Source organism: Rhinolophus sinicus, chromosome 5 (genome assembly GCF_057876585.1).
Source record: "Rhinolophus sinicus isolate RSI-liver-muscle chromosome 5, RSI-T2T, whole genome shotgun sequence".
NCBI lineage: Eukaryota > Metazoa > Chordata > Mammalia > Chiroptera > Rhinolophidae > Rhinolophus > Rhinolophus sinicus.
Genome location: NC_142505.1, coordinates 70478117 through 70504542, shown reverse-complemented (window position 1 = coordinate 70504542; position 26426 = coordinate 70478117). Strand labels below are relative to the sequence as shown.

At 45.6% G+C, this 26426-nt stretch overlaps 1 protein-coding gene across 21 annotated transcripts in view; it reads left to right on the top strand.

The window, feature by feature from the left end:
• The window catches only part of MGAT1 (alpha-1,3-mannosyl-glycoprotein 2-beta-N-acetylglucosaminyltransferase), a 33204-nt gene extending 9753 nt beyond the window's left edge, over nt 1–23451 (top strand). For 8 of the 21 annotated variants that reach the window (XM_019716960.3, XM_019716964.3, XM_019716965.3 and 5 more), the window contains one exon: nt 4828–7393. In XM_019716960.3, coding sequence (XP_019572519.1) covers nt 4946–6289 — 1344 coding nt within the window. In that variant the 5' untranslated portion in view covers nt 4828–4945 and the 3' untranslated portion in view covers nt 6290–7393. The other 13 variants (XR_016021324.1, XR_016021323.1, XR_016021318.1 and 10 more) reach the window with 13 other exon arrangements.
• Nucleotides 23452–26426: the final 2975 nt, after the last annotated feature.

Genomic DNA, 26426 nt, shown 5'->3' with positions numbered 1-26426 from the left:
GTCTGTTACAGCACGGAGAGGAAAGATGACGTATGGAGAGAGCGTAGTCATGGGAAGGCCTGGCTCTGCCTGTGATGTCACAGGACTAGCCTGAACTGGGCTCTAAAGGATGTGTGAGTGCTTGCACATGGGGCTGTGGATGATATTTCAGGATAAGGGACCAGCCAGAGCAAAGATACAACAGCATACAAGTGTACTTATGAGGGAAATAAGTCAGTAGCCTGCTGAGGCCGGAGTGTGGGGTCCAGGGGGTGGTGGTTGGAGGTGAGGTTGAAAATGGACGTTTGAGTCAGTGTGTTGTGAAGGCAGAGTAATGAGTTTGAGTTTTATTCTGTGGGCAGAGGCTGCCTTGCAGTTTGTAAGGTACGTTATGTTGTGACCAGGCTTGCACTATAAGAAGGGTGCTCTGTTGCTCTTAGAAAGGTTGCTTAGAGGGAAGCAAGATGAGTGACTGGTAGGCAGCGGAGAGGCTCTGTCAACACGTCAGGCTTAAAATAATATTTTCTAATAAGGGAAGAGAGTTCAGGTGGAAGGGTTTCAGGGCTTGAAATGGGACGATGGCTGTGAGTGAGGAACTGTCGCTTTCATTTTCATAATTTTGAAATTCCTAGAGCTGCATGTTTCAGAATTTACAATTTTTTGGATTTTAAAAAGCTGATCTGGTACATTTATGATGTAGTGTAAGGTCTAGAGCAGCACACCATAATCCAACATACTCATTTCTGTAGCAAAATGTGTGAATAGTCGTACTAAGTGGGTTACATAAAGATTATAAATAAGCTCACGTTAGATCGGATTTCACCAAATGAGGTTGTCAGGTTTTACTGCCTAACTAGTGTAGAAAACTTCTGTTGGTCAGCGCTTTTTGGACTTGGGAATTGCAGTTAAGGGCCTGTGGATGTTTAGTACCCACACTGAAGCCAGCTTTTAGGTCACAGGCAAATCTCTTGAATCTTGAGGATTCCAGCACAGCAGCTCGGCTCACTGGGGGAGCTGGTCCCCATCCTCAAGTAACTTGTGTCCGAGAGGAGATCTGACAGATGTTGAGCTGGTGCTGATGGTTGTGAAGGGGAATGGACCTCACTTGGTCGGTCCTAAGACATCAGGGAGCTGTCCTGGTGGACACATGAGTCAGAGCGTACCAGGTAAAGACGACCGGGAAGAGCTGGTCTGGCATACAGGTACATGCAAAGGCCCTGAGGTGGGCTCGGGTGTTTGGGACCTGGAAGGAAGCTAGCAGAGAGGGGACAAACGAGTGACTGGCTAGCATTTATGTTGTCATGTGCGGGCCACTGTTCTAAACACCTGATGTGGATTACCTCACCCAATCCTCACAGCAACCCAACAAGGTATTCTGTTAGGGTTTCCACCTTAGAGGTAAGAAAAATTGAGTCAAATGTGAAGACCCATGCTAAGCATTGCCCCAGGCCGTCCAGCTTGCCTGTTACTCCTGTATCCTCCTGATGGGAGGCCTCAGAGCAGTGCCTCCTGGAGGACTGTGTGGTCTCCGCTGGCCAAAAGGCTGACCTGCTGGGCTTGCTCACCCCTCGGGGCATAGCCAGCTGCTGGAGAGTGTGTGTGCACTCGTGTGTGCATACAACACAACTTCCAGACAGAGTGGGGGAGCTTGCTCTGGAGAATACATGGACCAGCAGTAGGAAACTGGGACTGGGACTCTGGAGGAGTCTAGATGGAGAAGCTGGGGGCCCCCGGGAATAGGCATGGGCATGTTGTGTTCTTTTATGGAAGGAGGAACAAGTTCTGTTTATGAAGTTAAAGAAGAGGGTCATGGGCTGGAGAAGAAGGACGGAGGTGGAGGCCTGGCCGGACTGGGGCAGCTGTTTCCTGTGGGCCATCCGGCTGCTTTCATGTTTGCAGACTTGCTGAAAATCCAGTCTGCTGAGGGGCCTTCAGAAGATTGCTCCGATCTGCATGGCTTAGAAGGGTGGAGGGGAGGTCTTTCCTTTGGTAGTGGGTGTGGGCCACCTAATTTTAATATCTGCAGAAAAGTGAAGGCTCTCACCAGTCATCTGCAAGGATGTGATCCCTTGGGTTTTGCCAGCAGCCTTTGACAGCTTGCTGGTCTAAGGTGGCTCACTGACAAGTCAGGCAGGCCTGCTCCTCCAGCCTTGAGGTCAGCCCTTCCGCTAATGGAGTTTAGGCTCTGGGGTCTTTCCCCCATCCCTTTATCTGAAGACTCTTTCCTGCCCAGTCAGTTAGGAGGCAGGAAGTTGGGGATAGGGAATCCTGGCGAGGAGATTGGAGGGAATGTTCCAATCTTGACCACATGCCAAGGGGGTGTAAGGAAGTAATTGGAAATCTGTGTGTCTACCCCTTCTAAGAAACCCTGATTGGTTTACAATTGCTGATACAATGGGAAGTTAACGGCACAGTAAAACCGAAGCAGACTTGAGGTTTCTGAGAAAACTGGTGCTGTGGAGTTGTGGGGAGATGGCTTCCGGTAGGACAGCCGGTGGTGGTTGTGCTGGCAGGCACTGGGGGAGTCTCCGCAGGAGGTAGACAGAATCCAGGTCCCTGTAGAGGCCCTTCAGAGTCAGCCCCTTTGATACTGTATCTGTCTGCCTGAGAGCCCAGGGGCGCAGAGATGACATCTAGGACCAAGGTTTTGGCTGGGATTAGAGAACTGGGCTGTGTAAGACAGAGGGCAGCTGGCAGAGCAGCTGGCACAGGAGGGCATATACCTGCAGTTTTGGGGTATGAAGGGCTGAGACCAGAGGCAGGAAGGGCAGGGGGAGAGTCATGTGGTCAGGAATGACAGCTGTCTAGGAATTGGAGGGTGTCTGTCGTAGGTCTGGCAGAGTGAGGGGATTGGTGGGACCATGCTTTTTTCTTGTTGGGCATGTGTCTCAAGTCCCTTCTCAGAACCTGGCAGGCAGCAGGTGTATCATGCATGTCATTGAGTAGTTGAAGAATTCAGGACAACAGGATTGTCCCATTGCCCTTAACTGATCTGCCCAGCTGGGGCCATATTGATGGACAAAGCTAGTGGGCCATTCCCTATATTTGATTTTTAAGAAACTTCATTTGGAAATAATTTCACACTTACAAAAAAATTGCAAGAATCAAAATGGTATAAGGACACACATATTCCCTTTATTCACTTATTGTTAATATTTTGCTCCATTCTCTCTTTCTCTCTCTCTCTCTCTCTCTCTCTCTATATATATATATATATATATATATGATATTTTTGTTCTGAACCATTTTGAGGATTTTTGGCCTTTTTCCCCCTTAGTTTTTAGGAAGTGCTTTGTCTACTAAGGTATTGGCTCTTTATTTGTGACGTACACATATGTTGCAAATATTCTCTCCCAGTTTCATTTGTCTTTTTACCTGGCTTATGGTGTTTTTAGCCATGCAAAAGTACTTTATTTATTATTGCATCAGGATTTTGAATTATACTCTGAAAGCCTTTTCTTATATCCAGGTTATAGAGGAATTGACCCATGTTTTCTTCTAGTACTTGTATAGATTTTTATATTTAGATCTCTGATCCACTTGGAAATTATTCTTGGCATACACATCTAAGTTTATTTATTCCAAATAGCTATATAATTGTTAACAATACTATTAGTAAGACCACATTTTGCCCCAGGATTTCTAAATATCACCTTTATCATACCTAAGATTTCTATGTGTAGTTGGGGCTATTTCTGGAGTTTAAACTTTAATCCATTGCGTGATCTGTTTACATATCGGCACCATATAGTTTTAATTATAGAGGCTTTGTAATATATAGAATTTAAAATCTGGTAAAATCTCTTCTCAGCTTTTCATTATTTTCCTAGATGTTTTTGCATGTTTGGTTTCATGTCTGTTGTTTCATGACACTATGTTTTCAACTTTAGTGTCAATTTGTGTAGCTCCATAAAAAAGTATTTTTATTGAGATTTTTGATGATACTGAGATGTCCTAAGCAAGAACAAGGGATTTAAGTCTTTTGTGTCTTTCAGGAATTATAGTTTTGTTTATATAGAGGTTTTGAATATTTCTTCCTGTATAGTTTATTCCTATATAGTTTATCATTTTCATGGCTTCTGAAAATAGGGTTTTTTCATCCATTATTTTTTTAATGAGTTATTATTTGTGGGTATGATGGGTATTTTTGCATGTTAATTTTTATATCTGGTACCTTGCTCAGTTTTTTGATTGGGTTGGTTTTATCATTGATTCTCTTAGTTTTCCTTAGTATTCTCACAGCATCAGCAAATAGAGGTAGTTTGTTTCTTTTCCACTTCTTGTGCCTTTAATTGTGTTCTGTATTCCAATTGCCCGGGCTGATCCTTCAACAGAATGTTAACCGTGTAGCTGGGCGGCTTGGCTTTGCTCCTGACTGTTGTGGGAATGCCTCTGGTGCTTCCTTATTGGGTAAGCTGCTGGCTTTAGCCCTGAGGTACGATATTTGACTTTTTAGATCAGTAATCTTTGGGCAATTTGCTTTGAGGAATGGGAGGCAGATGGTCTCATCCTAAGCTCTAGGTAGAAGATAGGAAATTAAATATGTCAGGTAGGGAGGGGAAGGTGGGGTTCCTTTGCTCTTTCTCTTCCACCAACATCACTCTACTTCCCCTTCAAACACATGAACTCATGAACTCATTTTGGAGTCGGGGAGCATGTCCTATTCTCCCACTCAGATCGACGTTCCGGGGACAGGCAGCTCTTTTCTAAAAGAGCCCTGGAGTTACCTCCTGGCCTTCAGCACTTTTCACCTATTTCTGGAATCCCTCTCCCCACCCCAACTCCTACCCCCACCCCAGGGTGCCCCATTTTTTTGTGATCGCTGCTTTTCTTCTCTCCTCTCTTCAGGTGCATGGCTGCTTCCTAATTCCAAAGCCCAGAGGACAGCTCCCTAGAACTGTGGGGAGTGAACCCAGCTAGTGAGGGCAACTTGGAGCCCCATTGTGCCTCCCCCGTGGGGGCCAGGATGCTGAAGAAGCAGTCTGCAGGGCTTGTGCTGTGGGGCGCCATCCTGTTTGTGGCCTGGAACGTCCTGCTGCTCCTCTTCTTCTGGACGCGCCCTGCGCCCGGCAGGCTGCCCTCAGACAGTGCTCTGGATGATGACCCTGCAGGGCTCACCCGTGAGGTGATCCGCTTGGCCCAGGATGCCGAGGTGGAGCTGGAGCGGCAGCGGGGGCTCTTGGAGCAGATCAAGGAGCATCATGCGAGGTGGAGCCAGGGGCGGAGGACGCCCACTGCGGTTCCGCCGGCGCCGCCACATGGGCCTGCGACGTTGTCGCCGGCTGTGATCCCCATCCTGGTCATCGCCTGTGACCGCAGCACTGTCCGGCGTTGCCTAGACAAGCTGCTGCACTATCGGCCCTCGGCTGAGCGCTTCCCCATCATCGTCAGCCAGGACTGCGGGCACGAGGAGACGGCTCAGGTCATCACCTCCTATGGCAGCGCCGTTACACACATCCGGCAGCCCGACCTGAGCACCATCGCAGTGCCGCCCGACCACCGCAAGTTCCAGGGCTACTACAAGATCGCGCGCCACTACCGCTGGGCGCTGGGCCAGGTCTTCCACAGGTTCAAGTTCCCCGCGGCCGTGGTGGTGGAGGACGACCTGGAGGTGGCCCCGGACTTCTTTGAGTACTTCCAGGCCACGTACCCGCTGCTGAGGGCTGACCCCTCCCTCTGGTGCGTGTCTGCCTGGAATGACAACGGCAAGGAGCAGATGGTGGACTCGAGCAAGCCTGAGCTGCTCTACCGCACCGACTTTTTCCCCGGCCTGGGCTGGCTGCTTTTGGCCGAGCTGTGGGCCGAGCTGGAGCCCAAGTGGCCCAAGGCCTTCTGGGACGACTGGATGCGGCGGCCAGAGCAAAGGCAGGGCCGGGCCTGCCTGCGGCCCGAGATCTCCAGAACGATGACCTTTGGCCGCAAGGGTGTGAGCCACGGGCAGTTCTTTGACCAGCACCTCAAGTTCATCAAGCTGAACCAGCACTTCGTGCCCTTCACCCAGCTGGACCTGTCCTACCTGCGGCGGGAGGCCTACGACAGGGACTTCCTTGCCCGCGTCTACAGCGCCCCCCTGCTGCAGGTGGAGAAAGTGAGGACCAGTGAGCGGAACGATCTGGGGGAGGTGCGGGTGCAGTACACGAGCAGGGACAGCTTCAAAGCCTTCGCCAAGGCCCTGGGAGTCATGGACGACCTCAAGTCGGGAGTCCCCAGGGCTGGCTACAGGGGCATCGTCAGCTTCCTGTTCCGGGGCCGCCGCGTCCACCTGGCGCCCCCGCAGACCTGGGACGGCTATGATCCTAGCTGGAATTAGCAGCACCGGCCTGCCCCTCTTGGGCTCCGTATTTGCCATGTCCGCGGCTGAGACTGACCGCAGGTCCTGGGCTCCATCATCCTTTCTTTCTTGGGTCCATTTATCTTTTTTTGTTGTCTTCCTTTTTTGAGTGGCATTCGAGTGCAAGGTGAAGATTATTCTCCCATTCTCAAGGGAGGGTCAAATCAGGTGAACCTTTCTGGGGTATGTTGGGGACGTGTTAAGCAGGAAACCACTGTGTGGTAAGGGAAGACTTGGGCTTGTTGGAGCCATGAACTTCCATGTGCCAGGTTTTCTCCTAGGGCACTTGCAAAGAGGTTGGCAACTTCGGTTCTCTTGACCAGGCCTCTTTTCCCTGTTCTGGCTCTTCCAGCCAGGGTGTGAGCCCTTCCCTGCTTTCCCCCAGTTGGAAGGAAAGCTGGGCTATGTGAGAAAGGGACGTATTTGTGGCCAAAATGAGACTAACCAAAGGGGTTTTATCTTCAGGGTCTGGGTGGACCTGTTAGGTTGTCAGGGTTTATGCCTCCCGCCCATTTCTCCTCTTTCCCTCTCTCCCTATCCCTTACCTCCTCACAGTTCTTTTCTCCCTGCAGCCTAGCAATTCATGACTCTAAGATGAAAAGTTGAAGGAGAAAAGCAAGACCTCTCCTCAGCTCATCCCTGGCAATGGGGGGAATGATGGGGTGGGGAAGCCTCAGTGTGCTGGGCATCCCCTCCCTCGTCCTGCCTCAAAGAAACAGACTCTGCCCCTGATCCTGTTTTCTAAAAACTGATCCCTTCTCTGTCACTCTTGGAGGGCTCTGTGCTGGCCTGGTGGAAGAGAGATTAACTCCTGTGCTCCTTTTCACCTGGGGTTTGGTGCACAGGCTCCGCCCTGAGGCTGTGGCTTCTGGAGGCCCTCTCAGTGTAAGCTAGAGCAGCCAGGACAGGAGGGCTGGACTGCCTCCGCTCTTCCCCAGATACCCGGTGTCGGCTCAGATTAGGGTGCAGATGGCGGGTTGGAGAGCAGTGTGTGTTTTTGTTTCTTGCCTGACCTCAGTTCATGGAAGAAAGTTGAAACTACAGAATTATTTTCAAAAATAAAAGGCTGAATTGTCTGAAAAATACTGTGTGTATGTATGTGTCCTGGAAGAGAGGAAGGGGGTAGAAAAGGAGGGGGGGGGGCGGAGGAAGAAAGGAACAGAGAGAAAAGGGCCACCGGAAGGGGCTGGATACGCAAGAGGAAGTGGATCAGTTGAAGGAAGGAAAGCAGATGACCAGAAGAGGAAGGGGAGGGGACAGGCACAGGAGAGCTGAGGGGCCTGGGGTCAAGTAAAGGCCAGGCTTGATGGTGGACAGGTCCAAGACGACATTCCACTACTGCCAGTATTTGGAGGTAGGCTGTGGAGCCCCAGTGGGCTTGGGCTTGCAGAGCCCAGAGAGCAGGGTCAGTCCCTCAGAGTGGGTGTGATGTGGGGCGCCCTCTGCTGGCGCAGACAGCATTTGTGGGTCTCCTCCAGGATGTACTCCTGAGCTCTAGGATGCAGAGCTCATACCCCGGTAAGCTCTGGCAGTACGGCTTAGTGTCCTGGCCATGACCCCAGTGAGAATGCCATTTACACTGCCACTCAGAACACACACAAACTGGCAAACGTTTCCTGAAACTATTTACCCATATCATGTATAATGTATTCTATGTTTCTATTTGCCACCATTTTTTTTTTTCAATGCTGCTTGTGACCTACCAACTTGATTTTATTAGTGGGTTTGAAAACCCCAGACTAGGTGACTTTGTTGACAGAAACCATTCCGGAGCTTCACACCAGGTGGGTCAGCTGTCCAGGGGGCTGGGATCACCTGGTCACAGGGAACAGCTCCGGCATCCAGGGCTCAAGAATTCCCAGTGTGCTAAGGCAACCAGCCTCAGGCACTCATTGTAACCTTTTATTTTTCTGTAGAGCTAGTTTTGTCTTACCATGTGCTCCTAGGTGGATTATTTAACCCTATTTTGGGATAGGGAGGTGGTCATTATCCATGATTTTTGGATAGGGAATGAGGCCCAGTGAGGCGCTGGGTGCCGCCTGACACAATCAGGCCAGCAGTACAGCTGCCAAGCTCCATGTTCTTCGCAGGTCTCAGTTTATTTAACAGCTGCTTACCAAGCGCATCGTTCTGGGTGCTCCATGATCAATATTAACTCACTTACTCCTCAAAGCAATTGTGGGTAGTAAGTATTGCTCTTGTTTTACAGGTGAGGACGAGGACATGGACATGGAGGTTCCCTTACCCAAGGTCACACACCTGGTTGGGTTGGAGCAGGGATTTGAATGCAAACAACTACCTTATGCTGGACTGTTCCTTTCTATCCATTACAGCCTCCTTCATACTCTGGTCTCCCCTCCCTCAGGCCTCAGGGTGGTGGGTAGGGCTGAACTTCCAGACCAAGTGGCAGGTGGTCTGCCAGGGGTGGTGGGCTGGGCAGGAGGCAGCCCTCCTAAAGTGATTGCAGAGGGGGGACCACTCTAGAAGATACACCTATTTTCTCAACGTTTCTCCTGAAGGGTGGAGCCCTTTCAGGGGCCTCTGTGTCCTGTTTCCCTTCCTTTTGATGTACATCCCCAGAGAGGCCACGCTCACCATGTCAGAGCATCCTCACGTGTGGTTCATGTGCACATGGCTGCTGCCCCTTAAGAACCATGATCCTCCTGTGGACACAAAGCAAATGGAAAATACCAAGTGGAAAAGCATTGTGATGTTAAATACAGCAGAATTCTGTTAACCTAGAGTTCGGAGATTCAGAGGCAATTCCAAAGAGCTCACCCAGCTCATGCAGCCCCCAGGCTGGATGGGTCCTGACTGAAACACTGCTCACTGACTGTCACGGCCTGTGCAGGTTGAAAGTCCCCATAGGTGGAGGGTCTGTGTGGCGTGTGGGGTCTCAGCTGCTTGCAGGAGGTCTTTCGGAGACTCACTGTGTTTGTGGGCTCAGCAACAGCTCAGGTCAGTCTACCACTCCTTCACCTCACCCTTGGCGCTTCTGCCTTTGCCCAGACCCACCGTCCTTCCTCATCTACTTCCTGCCATTCTCTTGCTCCTGGTTCCTGAAAACTACTGTTCCCATCTTCCATCCACTCCATAAGTCTCTCAGCCTTTGCCCTCCTTTCTTATCACAGTCATTCTGGTGGGATCTCATTTGTGGGGTGAGTCACCCCCTGTGTGGACAAATTTATGGGTAGAGTTTCAGGCCAAGCCCCCTTGAGCCTTCAGTTCCAAGTCTCATATCTTCCTCTACTGAAAATATACATCCTATTTTTCAATACAGTCATTTTGCTTTATCTTTAGTATTTTCTAGTGGTTTTGTAAAAACCATAGATGTTTTACAAATTAATTTTGGTAAGGGAACTTACACAGCAGTTTATATTTTTAAAAGGCCATATTTTTTTTCTCTAGTTTCTGTGGGCAATGTTTTGGGTGTTTACATTTCAAAGACATAAGATTTACAATTTTCAGAGACAGAGACTAAATTATTTTTGCATTTATATTAGTAACATAACTACATAAATAAAATCAAAGGTTTAGCATAATTTATTTGACAGTGCTTCCCATGTAATTTAGCATACCAAATAAGCCTAATTAGTTTAATTTCCCCCTTTTATAGAGAGAAATTTATCTAAAGTGTTTCAGGAATCCTGAAAAACTCCAATGATCTTAAAAATTTCAAAGGTCAAGAAAAAGACTTTAAAGTTCAAATCTTGAAAAGCATGTCAAACATCAAAAGTTTTAAAATAAAAGTCAAATAAAATCAGGTCATTGTGGAACAATACTTAAGTTAATCATTTAATCACGGTGTCAGTGAAAGACTAGGCAAATACAGAAAGTCAAATAGTTGTAAGAAAAATTTAGCTCAATATTAAGACTTGTTTACTTAAACAATTAAAGACCTGATGATAAAGAGCACAGGAAGTTATTTAAATAAAATCTTTGTTTTTCCTTTATAATCTCTTACTAAGAGCATACCAATAGTACAGGAAAATCTGTCCTTTTAACAGAAATAACATTAAATTTTAACTTTACATAAGACATTGATATTAAAGCTTAATTTTAGAAAAACTTAATTAACTTTAGTCAGCTTAAGAGGTACAATTCTCTTTTCCACTCTGAAATAATCAGGGCAAAATTATTTTCTTTTTCCTTAATGAAAACATATCTCCATATCTTATACCATTTTTTATTGAAAACATATCAGTTTCTTCCACAAGATTTAGAATTTTTAACCCTGAGAAAATCTTAATTTTAGTGACAACCAAAAGTAAGTAATCAGCATTCTTTAGATTGGTAAATTTATAAATACATTTTATAACCTCGAGAAATGTAAGTTCTTTGACAAATATATTTTATAATTTTTAAAAACATACATTTTCTTAACATAGCATAAGACATTTTTATTAACAGACCCAAATACCTTTAATTTTTTCTGTATGAAGAAGCCAAAAGTAGGTAAACTTACATTAATTTAGCAATTAATGTTTCAGTATTTCATCTTATTTGGAAATGATTTAGATATTCAATCATTTTTAATATAACTTATTAAAACTCTAAGGTTTCAAGTTACCAAAATACTTTGGGAAACTATTTTTAAGTACCTATACCATAAAACAATTATTGCTGAAAAGTTTTATCAAAAAACCTTTTATTTTACTTACATCTACTTAATTTATTAATTCTCAATAATTTTACTTAGATTATTCATGAAAATTTTATGAGACTTTAGACAGTTAATTATTATCCTAAGCTATTTTCCTGTTGACAAATCCTGTAACAGATAACATGAACTTATTTTTTGTAAACCAAGATAAAATAAAAATATTATATTAAATATTGCTAACTTTAAAGACATATCTGTTTTAATTAAGTATACAAACTTAAATTAGCTTTACTATTAAATAATTTCCTAGATCATGTGATCCTGAAAAGCATTTGGGTTAGTTTATCTTATATTTGTTAATTTTTATAAGCACTTAATTTAAGCCCTTTAAACAGAGCTCTTATAATAATTTCCTCCAGAGGTAAACATATATATATATACACACACACACATACACATATACAGACAGACACAACCAGAGACTTGGTAATTTCATAAAAAAAAAAAAAAAGAATTGTTTTAGCCATGAGATAGTTACAATAAGGTAAAACCTATTAATTTATAACAGTTGGAATAGTTTATCCCTTCAGATGGCTAAGGCTTTAAGATTTTTATTTGTCTTTGATAAATAATTTTTAAGGAGATTGGGGATTGGTTGCTTAGGCAAGGGAGACTTTTCAGCTGCTTGTGCCTTTAAAAAAGCTTTATTTTTCCACTTTTTTCCTTTGGTTTGTTTAGTCGAAGGCAGTTGTGAGCTGTGTTTACATTTCTGGTTACCTGTAAGACCTCGAAGGTTACTGAGAGGACTTAAAATCCTACTAGACTTCTAATTTTGCCAAATTTCAGATCATACAGTTACTAAATCTTTTGAAATAGCTTGTCAGGTTTTAGGCAGAACAAAGTAAGAAATTTTAAAGTACCTACTCAGATGGCCAAAGTTTATTTTAGGATTCATTTAGAAGTTATTTTGTCTTTTAGCAACTTCTACTTATTAACCAAAGAATGTGTTCCATTGTCCCAGAGAGGTTTGGATTCCTCTCCTTTTATGAAATGTTTTTATTATGACAAACAACATAACAGACAAGAAAAAGAAACAAAGGAACACAATTAAATGAGTAATTAACCATTGGGAAATGGCACCCTTTCACTCCTGAGGCATCACACTGCATGCCAGCACTTGGAGCAATCACCCCTCACTCCCCAAGGGGAACAAAACCCTACCTTAAAGGAAAATCCCCTCCTGATCTCAAATAAAGGTATCTGACCTTTACCAAACAAGGAAGGAGGTCCCTAAGAGGGCTTCACAGTCAGGGAGATGGTAGTATATGAGAGCAGTTAGCCGAAAGAGGCTCTGTAGGTACATACCTGGTTCCAGGGGATGCTGGACCATGAAAGAGATGCCACTTTAGCTCTCTTCATAGTTACCAGATATAATCTAAAAATAAAGGCCTTTCAAAGAGAGAGGCAATAAATATATTTAAGATTAATAAGAATAGCTATTCTGGAGGCACTGATTCAGGAAGAAACCCAAATAGTGTTCTGATTAGGAGACAAAGGCAATGGGTATCTATGAGAAAGAGAAGGAGAACAATTCCATCAATAGAAGGAGGGCATTTCTATTGATGCAGGTAACAACATAATGATGTTAATTCTAAATTATGTTTTTAATTTTCAGTCTGGTGTCATCAATCTGGTAGTCATAATAACTGCTTTCTTGTTATCTTTACAAACAGTTTTTTGGAACACAGTGTTGCTTTAGGCTCAATCCAAAGGTTGTTTTCACCTGTTTTAACATTCCAAAGGTTTCAGACATCAGGCAGGCAAGGCAGTTCCTGAGGGATGGCAGGTCCCGCTCCATTTTAAAGTGGCTCCATTTATTTATTTATTTATTTATCTATCTATCTATCTATCTATCATCTATCTATCTATCTATCTATTTATTTATTTATACAAATGAAAGGTATAATTTACTTTTTTTCTTATTACAAAACCAATACATGTTCATTTTAGAAAATCAGAAAGCAGATAATGTAACAATAAAGACATTTACACTTCTACATTCATCTCTGTTCACACCTACCAGGCTTCTTATGTATATAAATAAATAGACAAAACATTTCTTTATTAATAAAACCTACAAAGTTACATAAATATTTATTAAGCATTACTTAAGTTAAACATTTATATATACACTATAGAATATTGTTTTATAACCATATCAAATATTCACCCTTATCATAATTTTAATCATTTATTCTCTTTCTTAAATATCTTGAACACACAGGATTCCAGGCTTCCTGATGGGATTTCCATAGAGGTCAGTGGTTTGCCTCCAGCGGAGCCCTTAAAAATCCATCTCTTCTCCCACCAAGCCTAACCTGGGCAAGTCACAGAGAGTTTATACTTGGAACAGAGGTCAGGGTCCTTGCTGGTGAGGGACACATCTCCTGTCCCGAGTCACAGAGACCAGGACCAGTGGCGAAAGGTCCTATGGTGTGGTGGACCTGAGCTGGACTGCACATCTGACTCTGGACCAGCCATTTGTCTGGTCAGCCTCTTCCTGTGAGACGGGGACAATAATGCCTCCCTCTGGAGAGGTTGTGAAGATGAACCAATATGTGTGAAAGCGGCAGTTCAAGTCTAGAGAAATCTGTCCGGTGCTGTCCTTTTCCTAGTTTCACCTTTGATCCACCTTCTGCTCCTCTCCGCATGTGTCTGGAGGGAGCAAAACATGTGCAGACATAGATGTTGAGAGAAAGGGGCTGGGAAGTCCAAAGGCGATTCCTCTTCCCCACTGCCTCCCTTGGCTTACCTGAAATATGGCTCTTTATAACTAAAGTGATAAGACAATGTGTCGGATTAGAGTCAGGTGTATACAGAAGAAATCCCAAATCACAGTACCTACGCATGAGAGCTAGGTGCTATGGGGCTGGCACGGTGGTTCCTGCTGTCACCAAGGCCTCAGATGCTTTCCTTCTGTCTCAGCCTCCTCAGCATGAGGCTTTCATCCTAGATGTCACTCCTTGGCTGTGGGAGCTCTGGTCATGATGCCCACATTTTAGGCAGGAAGAAAGAAAAAGAAAGCGTAAAAGGTGGATGCTGCTTACCAGAGCTCCTTTCTTGGAAGCCCACAAACTGCCTGATCACAGCTCCTTAGCCAGAATGGGGTCACATGACACACAGATCTTCAGAGAGGTTGGAAAAAGTAATTGTTTAGTGGAATCAAATTAGTAAGGAAGAAAGCAGTGATTGTGTAAGAAACCATGGGCACCTCTGCCGCATACTGGGCCTGAAGGATGACCTGTGATAATGGAAGGGACGATTTGGAGATTTTGGAGGATGATGGGGCGGTTTTGAGGAGCCTGGACCTGGAGAGGAGCAGAGTTTCAGCCTCCTGGGCTCTAACCCTCGTGGATGGTGTGAGATGCACATCCCACTGTGCTGAGAAGAACTAGGCTTTCTCAGAGTTACACATGACAACGGAAACCCTTAAAGGCCGCACAGCCCCAGAAATGCTGATTGACAAAGGAGCAGATTATTTTTCCTTCTTAAATATTTTCAGGAGTATATACCCCACATCTTTCCTGGACCTTTTGCCTAATGGTTCCAGTGTTGTGGGAGACCCTCCAGGACAGGTCAGGGTGCCTCATCCAGAGTTATTATTCCTATTGCTCTTTGTTTCAAAGGGAAAACAAGAGAGTTACTTTCTTTTGACCATTGCTTAAGCCATGTACCCAAGATTATACGTGTCCTTTCCCAGGAGATGCGATTGTTGACCTCAAGAATGAATGTACCTGTTGAGAATGGCTCCTGGTGGCTAACTGAACTCAAATTTAGAAAGAGAGCCTAGCAGCCATTTCTAAACAGGGACCTGTCACACAAGCCATGATTCAGGGAGAAGCCTGCACTGAACTGCCTGCTGCTTTCACTAAACTACCTGCACTGGGCTCCTGCCGACTGAGCCAACCCTTATAAAGGAGTTCCTGGAATCAAATTTTAACCAATAAGACTGAGACTTTCCCAATCCAATCACAGCTGTATCCTCCCTTTAGCATCTTCATTGACCAGTCAGAGTGGCTCCACTCCAGCTAATCAGGACAGTGCACTTTGGACCAATCAAACTGCAAGGATTTGGAGTCCTCATTTGCATGAGGGTAGATCAATCAGGGACAGGGGCAGGGACTTCTCTGAGAGGGCACTTTCCCTTTACCACCAAAGACTGCAGACTGCAGTTCCCCAGCTGGAGCTAAAACATCAGAGATTTCTCAGTGGACCGAGTCTTGGCCAACTGGAGTGGAGCCAAACAAAATGGAGCAGAGCAGGGCTGTGGAAAAGGGCCTCACGCACAGGGTGGCCTCACAGCCATGCTGTATCATAACTGAGCTGTAACAATATTGAGCTGTCTCACAGCCCTGCTGTTTTGCAGCTGTGCTGTACCAATTTCCCTCCTGACTATACCCCTAAATGGGAATTTCTGTTGGTGTTGAATTGGCACCAACAACCATTGGTTTTCATGCTGTACACCACAATATTAAAAACAGAGGACCTTTATCTGATAGGGTATCAGTCTGGCAACTGGAACAGAGAGACCTAACATGATTGTGGCCAAAATAAGATGGTTTATTTCTCATTCACTCAAAAGTCCTAGTGGGTGGTATTTGGGGGCTGCTACAGCACACCCACACCCAACAGGGACTCAGTCTTCTATTTTGTTTTTCTACCATCCTCAACACATGGCTCCCAGCTCACAGTTGAAGATGGTGCCCTGGCTGCAGTAAGGAAGGAGGAGAAGAGAAGGGAAGGGCAAGCCTCTTTCTTTTTAGAATGAAACCAAGAATTTGTGCATATCGCCTTCTCTCACCTCCCGCTTACCAGAACTCGATCTTGTTCTACATGCAGGGCAGACTGGGAAATAGAGTGGCAGCCACACGTTCAGTGAAAACTTACCACCAAGAAGGGGAAAGAAAGAAAGAAGGAAAGCAGGAAAGAAGGAAGGAAAGGAAAGCAGCAAAGGGAGGGAGGGAGGGAGGGAGGGAGGGAGGGAGGGAGGGAGGGAGGGAGGGAGGGAGGGAGGGAGGGAGGGAGGGAGGGAGGGAGGGAGGGAAAAAATTCATCCTAAACCCCACTGCCCAGATAAACTGTCTTGATTTTTGGTCAGGGCACAAGTTTCTCCTCGAAATTTGGTTTTCAGTGGGCAGGGCTGCCCTCTACTGTCAAATGGGTGAATTGTAAGGTAGTGGGATTCTCATTTATACAGTCTCTTGAGGGTTTTGGTTGAATGGAGTCCTCAGACTCCTTATTTATGGGTAAATCAAGAAAGCTGTGTTTCTGAAACCGCAGAACAGAGTCCCATGGCCCCATACCTGGGGATTTATCAAAGTCTTGGGTGAGACCTCACCTGAAACAGTCTGACTTACCTGTCCTTACTATACTGCTCCCTTTAATTGGGGCCCAAAGTGGTGGACTCCCGGCTCCAATCCACGTGCTGGCGGCTCTCCACCCAATTACATGGTACAAACATGTGGTTCCAATACCTTTCTTCCCAAACTGAAGCAATGACCCTGACTTTTCCTAGATTCTTTTTTTTCCCTTCAGTTCATCTTTCCCTTTTTTTCCCATTCACATCTTGTCTGTTTACAGTTTCCACCTTCTAGGGTCACTTGTGTAAATTCACTTCACTTTTGTTCTTTTTTCAATCTACCAACTTATGCCTCATTGCAAATTAATCTATTCAAGTATTTGTGTTCATATAACAAAGCCTCTATAAAATTTATAAATTTCTCTCTTTCTCTCTCTCAGAAGTCACACTCTCCCTACAAACAATATTCTGCTTCTTAGGAGTTCCAAACAGCCCTCGCATTCAGCTCATGTTGAGTCAGCTTATTGTCGGCCTCCATTCCACAGTAGACAGGAACTGAAGTGATTTGAAAGTTAAGATAAATCAATAAAGTGACGTAAAGATTCCAGGGTTTACTGTCATACCCCTTCCATCAGGGAAAATTCCAGGGAAATAGTTTGGCTTCGTTGTAAGAGTGTGGGGAGTGGAGTGAAGGAGAGAGTGAGACATTTGAAGGTTTCATACACTGGCAGCATCAAACTAGAGTGGGCTAAAGTGCAATAAAGAGATAGGACTGGTCACTCTCAGCTTTTTGGCCAACAGTCTTGTCTCATTGCCTCATTTTGCCTATGTCAGACAGCTCCTTCTCAGTGGGCTCCAGATCCTCATGCTGTGGAATGTGAAACAGTCTGAAATTGTCGGCTTGCTTGGCACATGCAGAGAACCACGATGTGACAGCTAGAACGAAGATGTGACTACTAGGACCATGACGTGACAGCTACAGGAGATGCATCTATCACAGTGCTCTCCACTTAAGCTAACCTGGACCTGTTCTCACCTTACCTTCACTAGCAGGTGAGAAGCTTTCTTAAATACCTGACCTCTGCCACCACCATGTCAGACCCAGTTTTCAGTGAGTCCCAGACAACTGCCCTGCCCCAGGCCACACAGAGTTCTTTGGGCTCCAAATGTGTGGAAATAAATAAGCTCTACCCAGAAAGGTCTCAGATCTCTGGTCTTGTTTTACAAAACACTCTCCTTCTATCTGATCTATCTGATGTTTGGCAGCGATATACATAAGGAATTCTGTTGCCTTACAGCTGCAGAACCGTTTGTTCCCGTGCCTTTCCCAGGATTTCACAAGGGAGTGCCTTGGCAAACTGAGACTCCATGGAAAGTTATTGATAAAGCGCCCTTGAGGGGATGTCTCAGTAGACTGAGACCTGATGGAATAATATTGGCCCCTCCCCTTTCATTCCCTGGGGTTATGTGTGTGTGAAGGCACAGTACATGCTGCAGCACAATCTCACAGATCTTGAGATTAACAAGCTTTATCTCCTCAATTGTTAACTAATAAAAGCTCTGGTTGGCGCCATTCCCATTCAGGCCTCGAGGCTTGAGTCCCTTGGCCCCGCTTGCACTCTACTCTTGGCTACTGTCTTTCTTAACCCTGCCGCCCTTCTTGCTTCCCACTGCTCTTGTCATGCAGGACGCAACAGAATTCTATATTTGACACTGACTAAGTGGTCATATCTACCTTGGGATTTGTATCAGCTCAGTAAATCATGATTTTCACTGAGCATCTTCAGGATGTCTGGCTCTGACCGGATGCTGAGGATACATCAGCGAAGCCACCAGCCTAGCCCCCACTTTATGGCAATCACAGTCACCCACTCCATCCAGCCAGGCCCCAGGCACTGTGTCACGCACCTGAGAGGAGCCAGATGAGGTCACCAACCTTCAAAGGGCAGCCTCCTGACCCAGGGTTCTCATCAGTAAAGTGCTCTGGCATCAAAGGAAATGAGGTGACGCGGCCTGAGAAGACTCTGGAAAGCTCTGCACTGAGGAAGTAATGGCACTAACTCCACAGCCTTTCCTGAGCCTCTCCTGAGCGCCAAGCACGCCAACTGCTGCACAGGGCTATCACTCTCCCCCATAACAGCCGTGAGGTGGGCACTGTTATTATTCTGAAAAGACTGGGGGAAGGGCACACAGACTAGGGACTAGACAATATTGAGGAATTGTTGGATGTGATAATGGCACCACAGCCCCATTTTAAAAAAAGACCTTACCTAGTGGAGAGGCGTGCTCATGTGCACATGAAACGATCCGATACCTGGGATTTGGTTCAAGTACTCCAGTGGGAGAACAGGCAGTTGAGGGGCTGGCGAAAACAAAAGCAGCAGGTTGGTCATCACTGAGGCTGGACGAGAGGCTCATAAGGGCTCATTATACTGTTCTTGCCAGGTTCATGGGTATTTGAACATTTTTCATAAGAAGTCATTTTTAAATGATGAAATAACTCCACTCCTCCCCCAAAAGAGGGTAAGTAAAAAGAGAAAAATACTTCCTTTCTGAGTTTTAAGGAGGGAAAATTAAAAATACTGGGTGGTCTGGTTCCCACCTTCTGTTGAAGTCTGTAGTAGTCAAATATCACAAAGAGGCTAAGACCGAGGACCAGAAAAGGCGGTTTATTTTTATCAGGATTAAATGCACAAGGCAACTTGAAAAATATAGCTCCTTTTAAAAAATTATATTAACATTTTGAAAAAAAAAAAAAAGGGACGCAGCTAGCTCCAAATCCTGGTTCCACCTGATCCTAGCCATGTTATGTTGTCATATAGGGAGAGTGTCTTTATCTTGCTAATAGATAAACCACTTCCTTCTCTGCAAAATAAGTTTTTGATTCATAACTTGAGATTTCACTGAGATGGCAGTGATTGCGAGCCCAATGCCTGGCTCAGGCACTGTTAGTTTTTCTTTCACAATGCTGGCAGCCTGGGAATGCAGCCGCCTGGACAGAATGTGAGAAGGGTTGGGGCATCATTTCCTGAGAAGGCCCTTGCCCTTGGAATGACCTTGTTTCTGGAGGATCAGCTAGTACACAAGAAGCCACGGAATAACAAAGGCAATCCACCTGCTGTTTGGATACTGCAGGACCACAAAAGGTAAGTGGCACACACCTGAGACTGATTGCCAGGGTCCTCCCTCCCAACTAGCCATCTGTCTGGGAGGGCAGGAGCCTGGAAAGGCTGGCCTGGGGAACAGAAAGGATTGTGAGCCTCAGGACTGTATCTGGGTTTCCAGACTCCTGGTAGGACGCCTCTAAGTCCTAGCTTGGGGGTGGTGTCATGCAGGGTCTCTGGTCCCACTCCCTGTACAAGAACACAGGATATGGTGAGGCCCAAAAGGAACACCCAAGGAGCCATGGATGGGGGAGTCATACCACTATATTCTCGCTGGCGGCTGGGTTGGAGATACAGGAAGCGGGAGCCACATGATCCGCAATCCGCCATTTGCTTCTCTGCCAACCAACCAACCTGCCAGTGTAGCTACAGCAGTTATATTAGTGGCTAATGGCTAACCACTAACAACTGATGGCCATCTAGTCACAGCGGATGGCCATCTACTATCCGAGCCAGCACCTTTCCACGTGAGGCTGAGAGCTTGGAAACTGCTCTCTGGGACTCTGTCCCCACAGGTGGAGATAGACCTACACCCGAAGGAAAGAGCCCTTTGCAGCTTCTAGGAGAGAACTGGGACTGAGCGTTGGAACACAGCCTTCCCTGAAGGGCTACAGACAGTGGAAGTACCCTCTCTGTGTTTCCAGGACCTCAAGGTTGACTATTAATAATACGAGTTAATACTCACTGAGTACAGGCTGTTCTGTCACCGTGCAAGTTTTGCCTCACTCAGGCATCACAGCCACCCTATTCACCATCTTCATTTTACAGATGAAGAAACCAAAGCACCGTAAGAGTAAATATCTAACTCAAGGTATTTTGGCCAGAAAAATGGTTTAGCCTGGGCTTTGAACTCTGGCTGTGGAAGGCCAGGCACTTAACCAGACAGCCTGGCTGTAAGGGGTGTAATGATACTCAAAGGGTGTCCTCAAGTGAGGCTGGGGGTTTGGATGCAACAAGATTGGCCATAAGTTGGTAAGTGTGGGATCTGGGCAATGGGTTCATGAGGGTACCGTGTACCATTTTCTCTACTTTAGGGAATATTTGAGTTTTTCCCATAATATAAAGTTAAAAATAAAAATCCCAATGCCTGGACACCACCAATGCCTGAGTTAATGAATTAGGTGTCAGCTAACAGCCACCAGGAGCTTTGATAAGAGGCCTGGACCCAGAAGCCTGCAACTTAGCTCTCCAGGCACCACCTGCCACCCTATAGTCCTAACCCTGAGAGCAGCCAGCTAAGAGCCCCTGCCCAAAGGAGAACCAGACAAACCAAACTGGCCACACAGACTTTCAACTGTGGACCCTGAGAAAAAAGATAACCTACCCAAAAGGACTCCTGGTAGCTAACTGGGCTCAATTTTTTTGTTGTTGTTTTGTTTTGTTTTAAAGCAGATCCTCAGCAGCCATTTCTAAACAGGAACCTCTCACGCAAGCCAAGCTTCAGGGAGAAGCTTGCACTGAACTGCCAGCCTGAATTATGTTCCTGTCGCCTGAGCCAGCCATTATAAAGGAGTTCCTGGAACTGCATTTCAACCAATAGGACTAAGGCTTTCCCTGTCCAATTGGAGCCGCGCAGCGGTGTCTCCCATTAGCATCTTTACTGACCAAGCAGAGTGGCTCCATTCTGACCATGAGGACTGTGCTTTATGGATCAATGTGTAAGAATTTGGAGTCCTCACTTGCATGAGGACAGAACAACCAGGAACCAGGGGCAGGGACTTCCCTCTCTCTATAAGTCAGCTCCCCTCTGCCTCAGAGAGCCTTACCCTTTTCACTGAAGATTGCAGTTCTGGAAGACAGCTCCCCCAGGCAGGGTGGAGTGGAGCCAAGGGGATCACAGCAGAGTTGTCTAGCCAGAGAGGGGCCTCGCAGCAGGGCCACCTCACCCCAGGGCCACCTCACAGCTAGTGCTGTTCCACACCTGTGTGGTTCCATAATTGAGTTGTTTCACAGCCATGCTGTTCCTCAGCTGTGCTGTATCACAGTTGAGCTGTTTGCACTGAACAGTTTCCTTCTTCACCACACCCCAGATTGGGGATTTCTATGGGCACTGAATTGGTGCCAATGACCATCAATTGACACAACCAAACCCAAAGACGTTTGAACTAAGCCAAGATCCATGACCGTAAACAAATCCTGGGACATCAGAGCCTGTAGAAAGATAACCTTACCCTGACTACCCAAAACCCAAGTGACAAATGGACCTACTGCACCACCACCATCTATCCCCACCTGGGAATGTTTAGCAGTTTCTTCTAAACCAAACCATGTCCCAGCCTCTAAATCTGGGCATGGAGGATCCATGGCCTAAACAGCACCCATTCTCCACCATCTGGAGATGCTTGCTTGCTTGTCCCAGGCCCAGCCAGCCTCTGCCAAATATACCTCAACTCACTTTCAGGTCAGAGTCGTCGTCCCCCGCCACCACCCACCCCAGGGCTCACCCCTCCCTTCCGGTAAGAATTCAGGGGATCTCGGGGCCAAGGTGTGCCCCCTCCCTACAACCGGGGTATGTTTGCTTCTAAACCTAGACTGTGTCCACCTTGCAGAAAACCTAGGGACTTCCCACTTAAGCCCCACACACCACAAGAAGAGAGAGCTAGAGCCATGCAGCCTCCACCACCACCACCATGGTCCAGAACAGTCCCACACTGCCCCCCAAAAAGGAAAATTGGGGATCACGGTAGTACTGGGGCCCCTGCCCAGGCCTAAGGCGTGTCCCACAACCCCAGAATTCGCTGCCCAGTCACGCCACTCTGTAATTAATCCCTCTAGTTCACTCCATGAGACCCGAGCTGTATCCCCCAATAACAATCGTGATCGCTACCCTAAGCCTTGCCGGCAACCCCCATCCCAGCGTCTCCGACCCTGGGTCGCACTGACCTCACTCACACAGAGTGGCTGAAGGACCCGGTGGGTCCAGCACCGCTGCTGCGGTGTCGGCCACAAGGACCGCAGTCCCCAGATCCTTCCAGCTTTGTCCCTGCAGTCTCCGTGGCCCACCGCGGGCGCCGTGAGAGGGAGAGGCCTTGCAACCTGAGCCACAGTCACTTTGCTCTTTTCTCAAAACGTGGTTAAGGGTAGGCTTCACCAGCCTGACCTCTTCGGACCCCTCCGCCTCAAGAGGACACTCCCCATAGGGCCGTGAGGTCACTTCCGTCTGCTGGGCCCTTCCTGCGTGCGTGTCCAGTTAGCTGCTTCTTGGTTGTAAATTCCCACTGTCTAGTGCTATACTCAGAGTTGAGTCCATTCTCCCTCCCCAACTGCAAGACCCCATTACACTCGTCCCTACGCCTGTTGCCATGGCCCCTCTTGAATAAAGTCTGCCTCACTGTCTTCAACAAATGTCACGAATATTTTTTCTTTAACACCCTTCCACCCACCCTTTCCAACTTAGGACCAACCAGAAAAGGCCAAGTATGCTTCCAAACCAATCACAGAGGATGTCCCACTGCTAGTTATCCCACCTCCAGCTCCCCTATGTCAATAGCCTCTAATCAGGGCACACCTGAAGCCTCCCTGTTTTCCACTCTAAAGCTTTCCCACTCCTTTGCCTGAGTTTGAGTTTCTTTGCTTTTCTCATTTGAGTGTTCTTCATTTATTTCCAATTTACAAAGTTAAACACAGACTTGCCATACAACCCGGCAACCATATTCCTGGGTATTTATTTAAGTGAAATGAAAACACATGTCTACAAAAATCCCTGTACATGAATACTTACCATAATTGCCAAAAAGTGAAAACAACCCATATGTTCATCAATTGGTGAATAAATTGTGAAGGAGGAATAAAGCCTTTCTCAGGTAAACGAGAATTGAGAGAATTTGTCAGCAGTAGACCTGCCTTGCCAGAAATCTTAAAAGAAATTCTTCAGAGAGATGGAAAACAATAGAGGTTGGAAACTTGGATCTACATAAAGGAAGAATGTTAGAGAAAGAATAAATAAAGGTAGAATAAACTCTTTTACTTGTCATATTCTTAGTTGATCTAACAGATGGAGTTTGTTCAAAATAATAAGATCAACAATGTATTTGGTGATTATAGCTTATGGATAAGTGAAATGAATAACAACAATGTGATTAGGGATGGAAAGGAGGAATTGGAAATACTCTGTTATAAGGTATTTGCACTACGCATGAAGCAGTATATTGTTATTCTAAAGCTGACTTTGATTAGTTATAAATGTATACTGCAAACTCAAGGTCAACTACTAAAACCATTTTTTTAAAAAGTCATATGATAGACATGCTAAGAGAAAATGCAATCATATTGAATGCTTAATTAAAATCAGAGAAGGCAGGAAAATAGTGGAAGACAAAAAAAGAAACAAAGAACAAAAGCATCAAATAGAAAACAGTACCAAATATGGTAAATATTAGTCCAATTATATCAATAAGTGTTTTTAAATGTCAGTGGTCTAAATACACCAATTAAAAGAAACTGTCAGAGTGAATAAAAAAAGACCCAACTATATGTTGTCTACAAGAAATCCACTTTAAATATAAAGACACAGATAGATTAAAAGTAAAGATGGAGAAAGATAAGCCATGCTAGCACTAATCAATGAAAGTCAAAATAGCTACATTATTTTCAAACAAAGTCAACTTCAGAGCAAGGAAAATTATCAGGAATAAAGAGGTTCATTATATAATGACAAAGGGGCCAATTATCCAAGAAGACATAAAAACCCTTAATGTATTTGGGCCTAACAAGAGTCTCAAAATACATGAGACAAAAACCAATAGAACCATAAGAAACAGATGAATGCATGTTACAGTTGGAAACTTCAATACCCTCCTATTGAATCCAGCAGGCAGAAAATCAGTAAGGACATAGTTCAACTGAACAGTACCATCAGTCATCTGGATCTAATTGACATCTATAGACTACTGAATCCAGCAACAGCAGAATACACATTCTTCTCAATCTCACATGTGTCATTCAACAAGATAGACCACATTCTGGCCCATAAAACACACCTCAACAAAATTTAAAAAATAAAAGTCACACAAAGTATGCTCTCAGACAACAATGGAATTAAACTAGAAATAAACAACAGAAAAGGAGCTGGAAAATCCCAAAGTATTTGGAGATTAAACAACATACTTCTAAATAACATATGGGTCAAAGAAGTCTCAAGAGAAATTCACAAATATTGAACTAAATGAACATAATTTTGTGAAATGTGTGAGATGCAGTGAAAGCAGTGCTTAGAAGGAAATTTATAGTATTGAATGCATACATCAGAAAAGAAGAAAGATCAAAAATATAAGCCTCCACCTTAGGGAACTAGAAAAAGAAGAGGAAATAAAAGCTAAAGTAAGCAGAAGAAACACTAAAGATTAGAGATTAAATCACTACAATTGAAAACAGGAAATAAATAGAGAAAATCAACAAAACCAAAAACTAAATTGATGTATTGAAAAGAATAATAAACTTGATAAAACTCTAGCCAGGCTAAATAAGAAAAAAAGAGAGAAGACATAAATTGCTGATATCAGAAATGAAACAGGGGCCATCACTACTGAGCCCATGAACATTAAAGGATAATCAAGAAGTATTATGAACTCTATTGCTCACAAATATGATAACCTAGATGAAGTGGCCCAAGTCCTTGAAAGATATAATCTACTTCAATTCATATAGGAAGAAATAGACAATCTGAATAGGTCTGTATCTATTAAATAAATTGAAATAATAACTAATAACTCCCCACGGCCCAAATGTGTTTGCAGATGAAGTCTGCCAAATATTTAAGGGGAAAATAATAATTCTTACAATCTCGTCAAGAAAATAGAAGCAGAAGGAATACTTCCTAACTCAGTCTATGGGGCCATCCATTATTCTAACACCAAAAGCCGACAAAGGCATTACAAGAAAGGAAAACTATAGACCAATATCTTTCATGAATGTAGATGCAAAATTATCCAGCAAAATGTTAACAAATCAAATCCAACACACTGGAGAACATGGCTGCTGTCAGCCACATCTAGAGAAGGGACAGCATCCCTAAGGAAGCCCGGTGTTTGGAGGGGTGAGGGGCAAGGAGCAGGCTGCTGCTGTGATCCAGCCCCCAGGGGCCTGGCCTGGCCCCTGCACAAGAGCTGCCTGACTTGGGTGGCCCCCAGGGGCTCTGGCTCATAACTCTGGGCCACCATCATAGACTGGGGGCCTGCGTGGAGCGGTCGCAGGGGACAGCAGAAGCCCGGGCATTTCTTTTGGCTGTGGGTGGCTCCCCTCCTCCTGGCAATGCAGTAATCAGTTGGGCAGGAATCCATGGAACAAGAATTAATGCTCACCCCTTAGCGAGGCCCCTATAAGGTACCTGCCAGCTGCGCTCTTTTGTTCCTGGGAGGTTAGTCCAGAGAGAAAGCGGAAGGCGGGAAGAGACCTGGGGTGAGCCGGGTCCTCATATACATGCCTGTCTTTAGGGACCAGGACAGGCCCAGACCACAGCCAGAGTCCTGAAAGCGGGCATCCCGTTCCAGATCGGTCTGTCCCACTGAGTAGCACTCCAGCAGGACTTAGGAGGGGCAGCCCTTGTTCCCCAGGCAGCCACAGGCCCCACTAGCCTTGAGTACCATCCCACCAGGGCGTGTCCTGGAATCCCAGCCCCATGTAGCTAGCTCACCCCCAGGGTGTGCTGTCACTAGACAAAACCTTCACCCCAACTCCCCAGCCAGTTCCACCTCAACCCCAGGCCCCAAGCAGAAGACCTCTTGAATGCTTCAAATAAAGGGATCCACGGACTTCTCAGAAAGGTTGTCTGTGGAGCCGGCATTCATGCCCATGCAGCCTGGCTCCAGGTTCCAAGGCCTCCTGCCTCAGCTTCCCCATGCATATATAAAGAGGGTTCTCAGGGCAGCGTCCCCTGACCTGAGCCTGTTGGGCCCATTAGGGACACCAACCAGTGGCACCGTGGAGGTCTCAGGCACACAATAAGAATTGGGTGTCGGTGCCCTGCCCCTCCCTGGTGGCACCTGGAGACAC